General features: G+C 38.9%; 3 protein-coding genes across 6 annotated transcripts in view; 1 reads left to right on the top strand and 2 right to left on the bottom strand.

Moving 5' to 3' along the window:
* The window catches only part of LOC128378331 (septin-9-like), a 71,629-nt gene that overhangs the window by 30,120 nt on the left and 23,729 nt on the right, over window positions 1-17,780 (top strand). For all 4 annotated transcript variants that reach the window (XM_053337814.1, XM_053337817.1, XM_053337815.1 and 1 more), the window contains one exon: window positions 490-1,236. In XM_053337814.1, the coding sequence (XP_053193789.1) occupies window positions 490-1,236 (747 nt within the window). The remainder of the gene's footprint in view (window positions 1-489; window positions 1,237-17,780) is intronic.
* Window positions 9,781-12,853, bottom strand: LOC128378333 (uncharacterized). The gene is made up of 2 exons (XM_053337819.1): window positions 12,834-12,853; window positions 9,781-12,249 (listed from the first exon to the last, which is right to left on the bottom strand). The coding sequence occupies exon 2, from the start codon at window positions 12,243-12,245 to the stop codon at window positions 10,770-10,772; it is 1,476 nt and encodes a 491-aa protein (XP_053193794.1). The 5' UTR covers window positions 12,246-12,249; window positions 12,834-12,853; the 3' UTR covers window positions 9,781-10,769.
* Window positions 13,729-16,564, bottom strand: LOC128378334 (uncharacterized). The gene is made up of 2 exons (XM_053337821.1): window positions 16,546-16,564; window positions 13,729-16,031 (listed from the first exon to the last, which is right to left on the bottom strand). Exon 2 carries the CDS (start codon window positions 16,025-16,027, stop codon window positions 14,552-14,554), a length of 1,476 nt encoding a protein of 491 aa, XP_053193796.1. The 5' UTR covers window positions 16,028-16,031; window positions 16,546-16,564; the 3' UTR covers window positions 13,729-14,551.

Genomic DNA, 17,780 nt, shown 5'->3' with positions numbered 1-17,780 from the left:
TGTTTAATTTTATGTTTCTGTTTCCTGTATATTCTGGTCAATGTGGTATAAATTTGTTAGTAGTTTGCAGGCGCTTGTCTTTTTCTGTTTGTCAGGACTGTTTCTCATATTGTGTATTTCTCCTGCACAACAACCCCAAGAGTCAAAATGATTGCACAAACCCCCTGATGAAGCCTAGAAATGCTTGGCCTGTAAATCCTGCTGCTGGTTTGGGTTGCAGTGTTGTCTTTTTTCTTTAATGCAACATGTTTGAACAATGTCAACCACAGAATGAAAGAGTATAATCACATTCTCCAAAGGACAGAGTCTCTCTTAGTTGTCAGGTCATGTTTTGTTTTGAGAGTTTTACGAATGGTGAGATGGTTGAGTAATGAATGTAGTTATTATACAGATCCTGGTGCTGTATCAGAAGCAAATACCTAGCATCTGCATCAGCTAACAGAGTCCTCTGTTTTTTTTGTCTAACCACAAATGTTCTGTGTTTTCCAGCGCTGAAACGGTCATTTGAGGTGGAGGAGGCAGATTCATCCACACACCCCTCACCGTTGTCCCGTCGGACCACCAACCCCCTTCGCTCATCCACCTCCTCCACATCCAGCCAGCGGAGTTACGACCTGAGTTCCCGCAACTCTGACTACTCCTCTTCCAGATCCTCCCCCTCTGAGTCTTCCAATCTGCGTTCCCCCAAGACCGGCATGAGGCGCATTGAATTATCAGGGGGTCGCAACCCTGACACAGCCTCCTCCCGCCGCACAGAAATCTCCATTGAGGTCTCCTCCAAGCAGATTGACAACTCACCCAGTGCCGGGATTGCCCGCTTTGGCCTTAAACGACCTGAGGTCAGCCTGAGTAGTCGGAGTACCCCACTGGACAGCTCCTCCAACTCCATCCCCAGCTCCACAAGCAAGCTCAGCATGACACGGTCCAGTGAGCCCCCTGCCCCTCCTCGGAGGATGGATGCTCAGCTGTCCTCAGCCCCGGTCTCTAGGATCCCTGAGCCGTCTCAGAAAAAAGCAGAGCCCCCGTCCCCCATCCTCAACCCAGTTGAGGTGGCCACCAGGAGGCCAGAGATGCCTGTCTTCAGACAGCTGGACAGTTTGGCGTCGGGCACTACAGTGGAGAACAACAACCACCCACCTCCTGTGCCTAGTGCCCCCCTGCCGTCCCTGGCAGACACCAGGGTGGAAAGGGTGCAGTCACCTGTCACAGAGCCTCCCATGGTCCAACCAGCAGCGAGTGAGTACCTGCTCCATTAAGCTTTTTTAACTGTAACTCTTATGACTCAGCAGTTGCCAAAAGTATATTATGTTTGTTTCAACTGCTAAAGGAGGCATTTACACACACAATCTGTTTGTGTTTTTTATTTAAGTGCCACTTGACTGTCCTTGTTTTTTTTATGATTTGATTGTGACTGTTCTCAGCGTGGCCTGTCTTTCTCAATCAAAGTAACTTGCAACAGTTTGGCAACAACAACACTATGATGAAAGTTTCTGAGCATTGGTTTATTATGTTGCTGCTCAGGTTCCCTTTTCTGTTTATTGCTGCTTCGTGTTAACCTGATTTTGTAAGTTGCAACAAACTCATTGAGTTACTGAGAGAAGTAGGCGTATGCATGCTAACACCCACACACACACACCAAAATGCACTTACGTCTAATCTTCAAATATATTTAACCTGTTTCTGAAACCACAAAGTCTAGTCACATCTACTCACTGAATAAATTCACCATTTCCTTTTTAACCAGAGCTCTGTAATTCAGTATAATATACAATTAAACCTTTTATTAATTATACTTTGTGTTTATTCAGGATTTCTTCTCTTTACATTTCATCTGTATTAATATTAAAAGGCAGCAGTAAAGTAACAATAACAACTGAAAGCACAAGTTTGAGTCCTCGCGATCTTGTCAGTCTAGACTCTCTGTGAATGTAGGTCAGGGAGGGTGATGATGAGAATTGCAGGGCTGGTCCCACGACAGCTGTTAAAGAAGAACTCATACAGTCAAGAAACTGAATTTCTCAGCTCACTTTAACTTTGCTTGAATCAGGACAAAATGAAAAGTATAAAATGACTGGAAATTGAGATTGCGTGAGATAGGTGCTTGTTTTTTAATCTGTGTTGAATACACAGTAAGTGCATTTCATTTACTCATTTAAAGAGGGAAGGTTTGTTGTAATTAAATTCAATTAAGTATTATTAGTTTCACAGCAAGATTGGTAGCTTTTGTACTTTTGGGTGTACGACTTTAAACAACATGATGTAAACTAATGTAAAATCTATTCTTGGCAAACACAGAGGTGGTTTTTAATTTTTTAGCTACTGCCGCTGACTAGCCTCCCAAACATGAGGTGTGAATATGATGCCAAGCTCAAACCGAGCATCAGATGTTTTTGTAGTAACTTGAGCCAGAAGTATTTGGTTTTACTTCAGCAAAACATCAAAAAATGCCCCATAACTGTGGTGAGGTACTGCTTACTGGTGAGTCATTGTTTTGTTGGACTAAACTCTCATGCCGACCAGGTCAAGAGTGGAAGAACAAGATACACATTTAATCCAGCTATGCCACAACAAAAGCTTTAGAAGTGTGGGAATTTGCTTTGCTTTCTTTCCACAAATGTAGGAGTGATTGATGTTGGTTGGTCTGTCTGTCTGTCCAGAGTGTTGGTTCAGAGTCAAGATGTCCTTAGATTACCTTGAACATATGTGCATGAATTTTGGTCTGAATTGTACTATTTCCAAAAGGGTGATCCCTAATAATGTTGGTCACCCCCCTGACCTTTGTCATAACGGCACTGGTTAACATGTTAAAACTTGAATCAACACTATTTCCATAAAATATTCTGTGCATGTTCTTCATCCTCTGCATATTAATCCTTATACTTATGGTGACCCCATGGCTCTTCTTGCTTTCAGTGCCACCCTCTGGACAAATTTTGCACTTCCAGACAAATTCCTGGAGCGATTCTATGAATACCTAAATTGTCAGGATGCTTATTACATCCATTACTTTGCTGCTTTAGGTTATAATGAATTACAGCCTTCAGGGGTCATTATCAGGGCTTCAAGATTTTCAGTTTTTTTAGAACGTGGATTATGTTACAGTCTCAGTGTTAGGATTTGTCTTGAGTTTGGGACTAGTCCTTTTTTTCCTTTGTGCCAGTGTACATGCAGTGGCCTCAAAATGACACTTTTTTGGCAGGTTATTTGCACCGTTTGCCTCCCTCTGTTATCATATTATAACAGCTATCTTTATACTGGTGTGTGTTTATGTAGCGCTGCTATCTGGAGACAGCTGTGCTCATGCGTTGCTTTTACTGGTTGAGTAGTATCCAGGCGTAGGCGGCTGGGAGGTGATACATTCCAAATCTGGAGGTCATAAAACATTCTACATAAAAATAGAAAGCCTCCAATTTCCACTTTTTATACTGTGTGTTGCCGGTCTGTCTCTCTCTATTCACTGCACTTCCTTTACAGACAGCTAGGGATATAAAGTTATTTCTGTCTCTTGCTGAAGATATTTCTTTGCTGTATTTTCTTAGGTGCAACCACTGTAGCACTGGTGACTCAGTACGCAAATGTGCATGCTCAATATCTGACATGTGGCCCTGTGGAAATGGAGGGGAAACAAGCAAGGAAAACTGAGAGGATTTAGTCTCAACTTCTGCCACATTTGGCTCAGATTACGACCTTCCTGCTTAGCCGTGCATGTGGACAGCGGGAGGGAGTGAGGGGGGCCTTGCGAGAAAAAAGCAAGAGAAGACGCAAGGAGCAGATAGGAGGTGGAGAGAGAGAGAGCAAAGGGAGGCTTAGTGGATACAAGGGAAGAGGAAGAAAAATGGAGACAGGCATAAAGCATGCGAGAAAGAGTGTGATTTCCTGTAAAGTGCGTCTGCAAGACGAAAACAAAATGAGAAAAAACCCTTCAACCTCCAGTCATTTGGGAGTAAAACTAACCCTGCAGACCACGCCGCTTTGACGACATGCCCAAAACTACAATTTAGTTTCCATTTCCTCAGCTAGTGCGCACTGATTCAGGCCTTTTTGTCAAGTATTTTGTCTTTATTTACATAAAAGAATTGATATTATTTTAGAAGGGAAAAGTGAGAATGTTTTCTGTTTATTTCTCTGTTTATCCCTTGTGCTGCTTGTTTCGGCACTGGACCGGATGGGATGCTGGCAGAATGTGTTTTTTGGTGTTTTTTCTTTGTTAGGAGGAGTTTTCGCGTCATTGCTTCATTGCTTGAGGGTCCAAAAGATATTTTACCGGTTCTCTACCTGTCTCAGAGCTCTTTGTGCATCTGTGCTCATGTGCATACACAAATTAAAATGTGAACATGCAGTACTTCCTCATTACTAGGGGAAGGTGACTGATGAACATGCAGATAAGCGGCTCGCTGGTTGTTTCTCTGGTGGCGGTCATAAATGTTCCGTCTCGGTTGATTTGTTTGCCATAATGACGAGCAGCTGTATCCAGTCTTGTGGCGCTTCAACAGGATGTGATCTCATGTTTACAGACAGACACACACATTCATTCATTCTGTGCTCATCTTAGTTTCCTGTCCCAATGCCTTGACCTTGATTTATTATCTTATTATTGTCTTGGCCGCTGCGATACATCCTGCAAGTCAAACTCAATATCTGACGAAAGGCACTTCATTTTAAGATGATGCATAAACTTAGTTAACATTAAATAAGGAAGTCTGAGTTGAGGAGAGTGCATACTTAATTGACTGTGATCCACACACAATTAAAAGTAAAGTGATAGGGTGGGTGTTTCTTCTTAGAGGATACATTTTTAGTTGTTTTCTGGTGCCAGTTGATATTCCCCATGGCAGGACAAAGCAGGGAGAGGCACGTTTCACACAGAAGCAATCAAAAGTGCTTTAATATAAGGTGAGGAAATGCATCACAACTACTGCATAAGAACATGAAGTAGGACAGGAAGTATGTATTATGACAATAGGGCTTAAAGTAAAAATGCAGGCTACTCAGTCAGTAGAAAAATCATGCAGCACAAATTAGATGATGGCTCAGTTTGTTGCAGTACAATTCAACATCATCTGGCATCACACTGCAGTGGCCTGAGTGAACAGGTAGAAAACATTGCAGCATTCATCATGTAATATTGGGCTAATTCTACTGTTAACATCTCAAGCATCTAGACTGAGCTGGTTATTGTCTTAATAACCCTTCAAACTGGACTTTTTGGATTGTATTTTATTCTGTCACCACTACCTGTAGCCAGCTGAACACTGTAATAAGGAGATACAAATAATCAAAATGATGTAAAATCAATTATATCAGATCTCTTTATATCTCAGAGCTGTTTTATTTTTAAACATGGCCAGTATTACTGTTAGTAATATTATTGCACATAACCCAAAATACAGTATAATGAGGTCTAGTAAGCTGCTCGCTCACTGGGACATATAACCAATTCTTCAGTGATGGTGCTCTGTGCTTGAGCTTATTTCTGTGTATTGATATCAATACTCGCAGGTAATGAATGAATAGCTATAATTGTCCGGACATTAAAAGATTGATATCACAGTGTTTTACGCGTGAGTCATTTATACCCTGATTCAAATCATCTGAGAGATCCCTTTGTACCTATAACTTGTTACAAAAGAAATATATAACCTTAATTTTACCTAAAGAATAAAGACAAGGTGTATATTTATGTAATAGTGGACTTATAGGGCCACACAGGCACACCAGGAATGCAAGACAATATTCTCAACATAATGTCATCCAGCTACTCCCTTTTAAAGTTTGTCCTGTACTGACTTTTACCACTCAGACTGTATGCTTGCTGTGCCATACAGACGAATTGTAACACAAACTTTGGTTCTCAGAACTTGTTTTGGGAATTATTCCGTCCTCTTTTCCTATTTTTTAAAAAAAATCCTAGATTAATTGATTTAAGCAAGAGAAAATCATTTTTATTTGCAACTCTCATTGTAATTGCCAGGTAAGCAACTTAACCCAGTTACCATTGTTGAAGTACAGTTGGAATTGAAGTAGCTATAAGCTATATAAACAGATTTTGTGCTTTGTGCTTTCAGTGCATATAGAGTAAACTGGGCAAAACAGACATGTTTCTGCACACAAATGTCAATATCTGATGAGTGAATTCATCAACCCAAAAAAATTATTCTACAAATTGACCTGTAATCAACAAAACATATATACTCAACTTTTTAGGGAAATTGCATAAATAGATGATCAGATGACTCAGCTTTTAAACTTCTTTTTTTACAGACCAATCAAACAGCAGTGCCTGTTTATCATTAATACTTGGCTCTGGACTGAATTTCTTAAAGCTAAGTCTGCAACAGTTTTTAATGATGATTCATTTTCTCATGATGTGTTGGGTCTTGTGCAGGCCTGCATCCTGGTTTCACCACAATTAAACAGTATTCATCTCTTTAACACAAGTATAAAGGCCTTTTGATAGGCCTCTCTGGGTCTTGGCTAGAAACAAGGACTTGTGCATGTCACAAGGGATAGAAATGGTCTCACTGGTAAATTGGATGAAGAATACAGTGCATGCTGTTAAAAGACAGTCTTGTCTTCATGTTTTTCCACATCTAACTTGTATACATCTAGTTTCCTTGTTTATAGAATTAAAACATTAACATGAGTTTGACTAAAGAGGTATAGTTTAATAGACAGATTTCAACACACCAGAAAAAATACAAAACTATAAAAAAGTACAGCCCTGTTTAAAACAAATGCTACAATCCTTTTATATCAAATTAAGTTAATTCCTAATTTCTATCATACAAATCTCTTCCAAACATAGGAAGGTCAACAGTGACTGATTACTCTGAAATTAGACATGTTGAAGCATGACAGTGTTGTATGACTGAAGCCTGGGGCTTTATGACCATGGCAGAGCAGTACATGATACACTGTACAAGACATTTATTTCAGTTCAACTATTTCTGTACAAAGGATGTTTACATTGTTAACAAGCTGCAGTTCTGCACTGTAAACAAACAGTAATGCTTAATATGTTCAGCTGTATTTTTGGTGAAACACACATCAGGAAATACATTCTTCATATCACATAAATGTTCAAACTATCATTAGGTTTTTGATGTCATGTGATGTCTTTGTAAATTTGCAGGCAGATTAAAATTCATTCAAATGTTGAAACAGGTTTATTTACAGCAGGTGTCTCAACATATGCCATGGAGGTCAGAGTCTGCAGGCTTTATTACCTCATGTCCTGATCATATCAGAGATTTTACTCTGGTCCTATAAAGTAATATAAAATTGAATGACTGATTGAGTTGGTCTGAAATCCTGAAGACTCTCAGCCTGTCATAGCACATGGTTTGAGATGGGTGAATTATGGTATTTGGTCAGGTTAGGTTAGGTTACTTTATTGGTCTCCCTAGGGAGAAATTTATCTTGGAGACAGGGACAGTGTTGCATAAATAACATACAATAAAAAACAAAACAACATGCCATACAGACATACGGTAAAAAGACAGTGGTGGAAAAACGCAACCTGACATTGGATGATCCTACTCATGTACCGCCATATACCCCCTCCTCCCCATCAAAGCATTCACACAGGGTCTTTCATCTCAAAGTCTGATTGTCTGATTTGATCACCAAATTTTGTTGTCTGCTGTTGTGTCCCTGATTTCCTGTCATTTACTTTCCCTGTGTAATAAAGAAAGCAAGACCCACACAACAAACCAACAACACAAGAAGAAAAATAATTACACAAAAATTATCATTTTGTCTGTTTCCTTGATTGTTGAAATGTCTGTTGTACTGGAGAGATTGGAGAGAGGAGTGCTTGCCCTGTGTCACAATAAACAACAGCAGTCCAAGGCACGCAAGGTTACCCCATGTGTTTCTGAGGTTCCATATCTGGAAATCATCAATGTTAACACGGAAGTTGTGTGTGAGCTGTGATAGTGAATTCCTGTTTCCTTCTACAGAAAACTGTCTTATCTGTCTTAGTAGATTAGTAGTGATCTGGTAGGTGTGAGCTTGATCATAACTTGTCTCTTCAGAATTTCCATAATGCTGTGTGATATATACTGCATCTATTGTCTGCCAGGTTTGCCATCCTGTGTTGTGCTCCCTGACTCTGAATATGATCCGGTCCCTGTTTCCTCCCGCATACCCCCCTACCGGGGGACGAATAACATACGGTGGAAGTGGACTGGGCACATCTTGGTTGAGATTACCTACAGTGTAGTAGCTGTATCCTCCTTGAGGCAACAGCCCCTCATAGTTCCCGTAATGATGTGAGCCATAATCTCCATTTGGATCAAAGGTCAGCTGTATGACATTGTTATCATCAATGTGAACTATGTTGGCAAACCAGTGGAGCAGCACAAGACTGTGCTTAGGTACAGACTGGCCAAAGTTGATTTCCTTCAAATCATTGATTGAATTGAGCCTTTGCACAGCTGACACAGAGGTGAGGGCAAGAAACAGTGCCACACAGAAACTCACAACTCTTCCTGACATCTTCATCCTCCTGTATAGATATTTAAAAAAAAGTTATTGCGTGAATTATTCACTCATCCATGTTCAATCCATGAATCTTTTAGCCACAGATGCATCTTTGCATTTCTATATGATTGTTTATCATGTATCATCAAAATGTTTTCTAAATTCAAGTTACTATTAAAACAAATAGTAAACACGTCAAGTCAAAAACCAAATCATAATACAAAACCATAACATGTTTTGACTTGATGACAATTTGCCAGGAAATGAATCCTAATAGTTAAAGGATTATGAGATGGACATCAGTGAATAATCTTGTTGCTGAATTTGGACATACTAATATGTGTTCTTCATTTCTATGTGAAATAGTTTACTTGTGACTCAACACAAATTTCAGTCCAACATAATTAAATCCAAATCTAATTAAACGTTGTCTTTTAAATATTAATCTCACCTAAAGCAGAGAAATGTCCACAAGACAGTTTAATTTAAGCCATGATGGGTGGCAGCCAAGGTAACAAAAAATAGTGAACAGAAAATTGTAGAGCTCACCTGCATTCGTCGGCTGCCGATAGGTATCTGATCTCTGTGTTTGTGTATGAGCAGGATTAACTCCCCTTAGGTTAATGTTTCCTTGAAAATGAAACTGGGAAAACCAGCACTACTAGTGGTTACAGGAAGTTTGATAATACAGTTGTTCAGATGAAGCTTCCTTTTAGATTCATAAAAAGTAATGTTCTACTACTTTGTTGGGTTTACCAGTCATGTGCTTGTGGAAAGGCAAAAGCTGATTATTTTATTTGCAGTTATCAGTGGTCACAGAGAGGTATAAACAGTTTAGATGGAAACTAGTCTGTGCAAACTACAGTGTCTTTTAGAGTTTTTAGCCAGTATTTGTCTATCACATATCAATAGCAAATTGCATTGCATATTTTATAGGGTGTCTCCCTGAAATAGTTTAATGTTCAACAGCAAAAAATCTAACATCAGATTCAGTACATGTCTGTAAATAGTCTTAATCGTCAAATCTGATTTCCTGTCACTGACATTCTAATAAAATCATTTTGGAAAAAAGAAAGCAAGAATGATAAATATAAATAATCACAAACATCATTTTGTATATTTACTGGAATGTTGACGAAGAAACTGATAATTAATTTGTGTGTGCATGCGTGTGTGCGTGCATGTTTTGGATGACTATGCTGTTGAAAGACACTCCCATCTTCAGGTTTTTCCACATTTAACTTGTGTATGTTCAGTTTCATGTTTATAGAATTAAAACATTGACATGGGTTTGACTAATAAAATATAGTTTAATAAACACAAATTTCAACACACCCGAAATAATATAAAACTATAAAATAGTACAGTCCTGTTTAAAAACAAAAATGCATACAATATTTTGATATCAATTTCATTTCATTCATCAGGGCAATTTATATCATACAAATCTCTTCCAAATATAGAAAGGTCAGAAGTGAGTCATTACTATGAAATTAGACATGTTGAAGCATGACATTGTTGCATGAATGAAGCCTGGGGCTTTATGACCATGGCAGAGCAGTACATGATATACTGTACAAGACATTTATTTCAGTTCAACTATTTCTGTACAAAGGATGTTTACATTGTTAACAAGCTGCAGTTCTGCACTGTAAACAAACAGTAATGCTCAATATGTCCATCTGTATTTTTGGTGAAACACACATCAGGAAATACATTCTTCATATCACATAAATGTTCAAACTATCATTAGGTTTTTGATGTCATGTGATGTCTTTGTAAATTTGCAGGCAGGTTACAATTCATTCAAATGTTGAAACAGGTTTATTTACAGCAGGTAAACATATGCCATGGAGGTCAGAGTCTGCAGGCTTTATTACCTCATGTGCTGATCACATCAGAGATTTTACTCTGGTCCTATAAAGTAATATAAAATTGAATGACAAATGAAAATCTTGAAGACTCTCAGCCTATCATAGCACCTAGTTTGAGATGGGTGAATTATGATATTTGGTCTTTCATCACAAGCCCATTTCGCCAGACCTATATATGAATCTATACTTAACAGTATTTACAAATTAAGTAGCTGATATAGTAGAAAATAAAATCAAACATAAGGAAGCAAAACAACACATACAATGGAAACAGCATATTTGAGGGACATACAAATCATGTCTACATAGCCTTGGTCAAATAATTATTTCAGTTTTGTTATGAAGCAGATGTCTTTAAAATACATTTTGTTGTGGGCCTCATTTTCTCCAGTGTATAATTAATAGTCCTTATCACCTCCAGCTGGGAGTGCGTGCTTTAACTACTTCATCACTGAGTATGAATCTTGCTTGGACTCCTGGGGCTATTGCCATACTCGAGCGATACTCATAGACATCATAAGAGGATGTCCTAAAATCAGTGGATGGTGTAAATTTAGTTGCCCACTGCCATTGCCACCATTCATATTCATTTGTGCCTTTATCTGTGGAGGTGTAGAATCCAACCCAAGACTTGTTAAATTCTGACCTCCACTCACTGAAAGACCTGTCAACATATAAGCGAGCACAAGCTTTACCATCCTTTACAAAGAGTTGTAGTCTTGCTTGGTAGCCCGTTATATTCACTGCTTTTGGATCTTTAAACTCTGGACCCCTGCAAATCTCCTCTCCAGCCCTTGTCCAAAAACAGCACTGTTTCCTCACCTTATGTAGTCGGACCTGCAGGCCGTCATTCAGGGGTACTGAGGTGTCGTAACTGCCTTTTCCGCCATCAATCGATTTGTAATAGATGGCCTCCTGGCCGTTATTGTCCTTAAAAAGCACTACCATCACACCTTCTTTTAGACGATCTCTATTAACATTGCTCCAGAGAATCCTGGCTTTCCCATTTGTGCGCGTTGTTACCTCAAGTGTTACGTGATCCTGAGGCAAGAGATCTCCAAAGGACACTGAAACGTGAGCGTTGTGGTTTTGTCTGTTTTCTGGAAAGCTGATGACAACATCAGGTGCTTCTTTTTTTGCCGCATGTTGGGATCTGTTGTTTTGTTGTTTACGCAAGTGCTTTTCCTGGATCACAATAAACAACAGCAGTCCAAGGCAAGCAAGGTTACCCCATGTGTTTGTGAGGTTCCTTAACTGGAAATAATCAATGTTGCTTCCAAAGTGATCTCTGAGCTCTGATAGTGAGTTCCTGTCATTGTCTTCCACAGAAAACAGTCTGATCTCTCTTAAGAGGTTAGTAGTGATCTGGTAGGTGTGAGCTGGATCATACCTTGTGGCATATGAATTTCCATAATGCTGTGTGATGTACACTTGGTCTATTGCCTGCAGAACTTGCCATCCTGTGTTGTACTCCCTGACTCTGAATATGATTCGGTCCAAGTTTGTTCCCACATACTCCTCTACTGGAGGATGGATAACATACGTTGGAAGTGGCACAGATGTGTCCTGGTTGATATTACCAACAGTGTAGTAGCTGTATCTGACATTTCCATGAGGCAGTGGGTCCAACAGCCCCTCATAGTTCCCGTAATGATGTGAGCCATAATCTCCATTTGGATCAAAGGTCAGTCGTACAATATCGTTATTGTCAATATCAACTGTGTTGGCAAACCAGTGGAGCAGCACAAGACTGTGCTTAGGTACAGACTGACCAAAGTTGATTTTCTTCAAATCATTGATTGAATTGAGCTTTTGCACAGCTGACACAGAGGTGAGGGCAAGAATCAATGCCACACAGCAACTCACAACTCTTATTGACGTCGTCATCCTCCTGTATAGATATTTTAAAAAGTTATTACTTCAATTATTCATTCATCCTGTACATTCTCAATCTATACATCTATTTTTAGCCACAGATGCATCTTTGCATCTCTGTATTTATTTTTATCATTTGTCATGATTGATCAAAATGTTTTCTAACATCAAGTTACTATTATAACCAATAGTAAACATGTCAAACCAAAAGCCAAACCATAATACAAAACCATAACATGTTTTGACTTGATGAGAATTTACCGGAAATGAAACTGGATACTCAAATGACTATGAGATGGACGTTTCAGTGAATACGTGTATCTGTTGTTGTTGAATTTACTACTAATGTACAGTACTACTGCATTCTAATTTATATTCTTCAATTCTATGTTAAATAGTTTTACTTGTGACTCAACAGAAATTTCAGTCCAACATAATCAAGTCCAAGTCTAATTGAACCTAACAATCTGTCAACTTCACCGTCTTTAAATATTAATCTCACCTAAAGCAGAGAAATGTTTATAAGACAGCTTGAGTTAAATCATGATGGGTGGCAGCCAAGGTAACAAAAAATAGTGAACAGAAAATTGTAGAGCTCACCTGCATTCGTCGGCTGCTGATAGGTATCTGATCTCTGTGTTTGTGTATGAGCAGGGTTAACTCCCCTTAGGTTAATGTTTCTTTGAAAATGAAACTGGGAAAAGCAGCACTACTAGTGGTTACAGGAAGTTTGATAATACAGTTGTTCAGATGAAGCTTCCTTTTAGATTCATAAAAAGTAATGTTCTACTACTTTGTAGGGTTTACCAGTCATGTGCTTGTGGAAAGGCAAAAGCTGATTATTTTATTTGCAGTCATCAGTGGCCATAAAGAGGATTTATCCAGTTAGTGAATCATCTGGTAATTTTATATACAGGTTTAGATGGAAACGAGTCTGTGCAGGTCCAAGTTTAAACTACAGTGTCTTTTGGACTGCAGGTTAAAGAACTGGGATATTTAGTAGAGCCTGAGTGATTATTAGCCAGTACTTGCTTATCACATATCAATAGCAAATTGCATCACATAATTGTTTTATAGGGTGTAAGGCAAGAAAGAAAACCAAACCAATAAGAAAAATAATTACATAAATGCAATCATCACAAACATCATTTTGTATGTTTACCAGAATGTTGACAACGAAATTGATAAATCATTTATCTGTGCGTGTTTTGGATGATGCATACAATACATGCTGTTAAAAGACACTCCTCTGTCTTCATGTTGTCCCACATCTAACTTGTGTACATCCAGTTTCCTTGTTTATAGAATTAAAACATTGACATGGGTTTGAGTAATAAAATATTGTTTAATAGACACAAATTTCGATACACCAGAAAGAATACAAAACTTTAAAATGTACAGTCCTGTTTAAAAATAAAAAATTGAATACAATACTTTATCAATTTCATTTCATTCATCAGAGTAATTCATATCCTAAAAATCTCTGCCAGACATAGTGATCAGAAGTGAGTCATTACTATGAAATCAGACATGTTGAAGCATGACATTGTTGTATGACTGAAGCCTGGGGCTTTATGACCATGGCAGAGCAGTACATGATATACTGTACAAGACATTTATTTCAGTTCAACTATTTCTGTACAAAGGATGTTTACATTGTTAACAAGCTGCAGTTTTGTACTGTAAACAAACAGTAATGCTTAATATGTTCAGCTGTATTTTTGGTGAAACACACATCAGGAAATACATTCTTCATATCACATAAATGTTCTATCAACTATCATTAGGTTTTTGATGTCATGTGACGTCTTTGTAAATTTGCAGGCAGGTTGCAATTCATTCAAATGTTGAAACAGGTTTATTTACAGCAGGTGTCTCAACATATGCCATGGAGGTCAGAGTCTGCAGGCTTTATTACCTCATGTGCTGATCACATCAGAGATTTTACTCTGGAATAAAGTAATATAAAATTGAATGACTGATTGAGTTGGTCTGAAAGACTCTCAGCCTGTCTAAGCACATGGTTTGAGATGGGTGAATTATGGTATTTGGTCTTGCATCACAAGCCTATTTCATCAAACCTATCAATCTTTACTTAACAGTATTTACAAATTAAGTAGCTGATATAGTGGAAAATGCAATAAAACATAAGGAGGCAAAACAACACATACAATGGAAACAGCATATTGGAGGGACATAAAAATCATGTCTACATAGCCTTGATCAAATAATTATTTCAGTTTTGTTATGAAGCAGATGTCTTTAAAAACATTTTGTTGTGGGCCTCATTTTCTCCAGTGTATAATTAATAGTCCTCATCACCTCCAGCTGGGAGTGCGTGCTTTAACTACTTCATCACTGAGTATGAATCTTGCTTGGACTCCTGGGGCTATTGCCATACTCGAGCGATACTCATAGACATCATAAGAGGATGTCCTAAAATCAGTGGATGGTGAGAATTTAGTTGCCCACTGCCATTGCCACCATTCATATTCATTTGTGCCTTTATCTGTGGAGGTGTAGAATCCAACCCAAGACTTGTTAAATTCTGACCTCCACTCACTGAAAGACTTGTCAACATATAAGCGAGCACAAGCTTTACCATCCTTTACAAAGAGTTGTAGTCTTGCTTGGTAGCCTGTTATATTCACTGCTTTTGGATCTTTAAACTCTGGACCCCTGCAAATCTCCTCTCCAACCCTTGTCCAAAAACAGAACTGTCTCCTCACCTTATGCAGTCGGACCTGCAGGCCGTCATTCAGGGGTACTGAGGTGTCATAACTGCCTTCTTCGCCATCAATCGATTTGTAATAGATGGCCTCCTGGCCCTTATTGTCCTTAAAAAGCACCACCATCACACCTTCTTTTAGACGATGTCTAGTAACATTGCTCCAGAGAATCCTGGCTTTTCCGTTCGTGCAGGTCGCCACCTCAAGTGTTATGTGATCCTGAGGCAAGAGATCTCCAAAGGACACTGAAACATGAGCGTTGTGGTTTTGTCTGTTTTCTGGAAAACTGATGACAACATCAGGTGCTTCTCTTTTTGTCGCACGCTGGGATCTGTTGTTTTGTTGTTTACACAAGTGCTTTTCCTGGATCACAATAAACAACAGCAGTCCAAGGCAAGCAAGGTTACCCCATGTGTTTGTGAGGTTCCTTAACTGGAAATCATTAATGTTACTTCCAAAGTGATCTCTGAGCTCTGACAGTGAGTTCCTGCCATAATCTTCCACAGAAAACAGTCTGATCTCTCTTAAGAGGTTAGTAGTGATCTGGTAGGTGTGAGCTGGATCATACCTTGTGGCATATGAATTTCCATAATGCTGTGTGATGTACACTTGGTCTATTGCCTGCAGAACTTGCCATCCTGTGTTGTACTCCCTGACTCTGAATATGATTCGGTCCAAGTTTGTTCCCACATACTCCTCTACTGGAGGATGGATAACATACGTTGGAAGTGGCACAGATGTGTCCTGGTTGATATTACCAACAGTGTAGTAGCTGTATCTGACATTTCCATGAGGCAGTGGGTCCAACAGCCCCTCATAGTTCCCGTAATGATGTGAGCCATAATCTCCATTTGGATCAAAGGTCAGCCATATGACATTGTTATTGTCAATATCAACTGTGTTGGCAAACCAGTGGAGCAGCACAAGACTGTGTGTGGGTACAGACTGACCAAAGTTGATTTTCTTCAGACCATTGATTGACTTATGCTTTTGCACAGCTGACACAGAGGTGAGGGCAAGAATCAGTGCTACACAGCAACTCACAACTCTTACTGACGTCTTCATCCTCCTGTATAGATATTTTAAAAAGTTATTACTTTAATTATTCATTCATCCTGTACATACTCAATCCATACATGTTTTGTTAGCCACAGATGCATCTTTGAATCTCTACATGCATTTTTATCATTTATCATGTTTTCGAACATCAAGTTACTATTATAACAAACATTTAACACATCAAGTCAAAAACCAGACCATAATACAAAACCATAACATGTTATGACTTGATGACAGTTTGCCAAGAAATGAAACCTAATTATTAATGACTATGAGATGGACGTCAGTGAATAACTTTTGATGAATTTGGACATACTAATGTGTGTTCTTCATTTCTATATGAAAGAGTTTACTTGTAACTCAACACAAATTGTAATTGTACTGAACAATCTGTCAACTTCACTGTCTTTAAATATTAATCTCACCTAAAGCAGAGAAATGTTCACAAGACAGCTTGAGTTAAATCATGATGAGTGGCAGCCAAGGTAACAAAAAAATAGTGAACAGAAAATTGTAGAGCTCACCTGTATTAGTCAGTTGCCGTCGGGTATGTGATCTCTGTGTTTGTGTATGAGCAGGGTTAACTCCCCTTAGGTTACTATTTCCTTGAAAATGAAACTGTGAAAACGAGCACTACTAGTGGTTACTCTTTTGTTGGGTTTACCAGTCTTGTGCTCATAGAAAAACAAAAGCTGATCATTTTATTTGCAGTCATCAGTGGCCATAAAGAGGATTTATCCAGTTTGTGAATCATCTGGTAATTTTATAAGCAGGTTTAGATGGAAACTAGTCTGTGCAGGTCCAAGTTTAAACCACAGTGTTTTTGGACTGCAGGTTAAATAACTGGGATACTGTTTTTGCTTATCACATTTGAATAGCAAATTGCACCACATAATTGTTTTATAGGGTGTCTCCTGAAATAGTTTAATGTTCAACAGTAAAATATCCTTCATCAGAGTCAGTACATGTCTGTGTAACAAGTCCTGGTCAGCAGTTTTCAAGGTCTGCTGTTGTGTCCCAGTTTTCCTGTTACCATCTTTCCGTATCTAATGAGACCAATAATACCAAAGGAAAATAACAAGGAAAACCAAAGCAAAAAGAAAAGTATATAAACAGCACTGAGAACAATCATTATTCTCATAATTCATGTTCCTATTCTCTTGTCCGTTTTCTGGAATGTTGACGATGAAATCGGGGTTTCTTCTTGCTTCATGGTGAGATCTGTTGTTGCGTTGGTTAGAAAGGTGCTTTTCCTGGATCACAATGAACAACAGCAGTCCAAGGCACGCTAGGTTACCCCATGTGTTTGTGAGGTCCCATAACTCAGCATTACTTCCAAAGTCATCTCTGAGCTCTGACAGTGAGTCCCTGTCATTGTCTTCCACAGAAAACAGTCTGATCTCTCTTAAGAGGTTAGTAGTGATCTGGTAGGTGTAGGCTGGATCATAACTTGTGGTATATAAATTTCCATGCTGTGTGATGTACACTTCATCTACTGTCTGCAGATCTTGCTGTCCTGTGTTGTACTCCCTGACTCTGAATATGATCCGGTCCCTGTTTCTTCCCTCATATTCCCTTACCGGGGGACGGGTAACATACGATGGAAGTGGCCTAGGAAAGTTGTGGTTGAGATTACCAACAGTGTAGTAGCTGTATCCTCCTTGAGGCAGTGGGTCCAACACCCTTTCAATGTTCCTGTAGCGATGTGAGCCATAATCTCCATTTGGATTAAAGGTCAGTCGTATCACATCAGTATTGT

The sequence above is a fragment of the Scomber japonicus genome, chromosome 18 (genome assembly GCF_027409825.1).
Source record: "Scomber japonicus isolate fScoJap1 chromosome 18, fScoJap1.pri, whole genome shotgun sequence".
Taxonomy (NCBI): Eukaryota; Metazoa; Chordata; class Actinopteri; order Scombriformes; family Scombridae; genus Scomber; species Scomber japonicus.
The sequence above is the reverse complement of the archived record's forward strand: the minus strand, read 5'-3'. Positions and strand labels throughout refer to the sequence as shown.

Coding starts and splice junctions, on each gene's coding strand:
- LOC128378333 (XM_053337819.1), bottom strand. CDS start 12,245: ATGACGACGTCAATAAGAGTTGTGAGTTGCTGTGTGGCATTGATTCTT.
- LOC128378334 (XM_053337821.1), bottom strand. CDS start 16,027: ATGAAGACGTCAGTAAGAGTTGTGAGTTGCTGTGTAGCACTGATTCTT.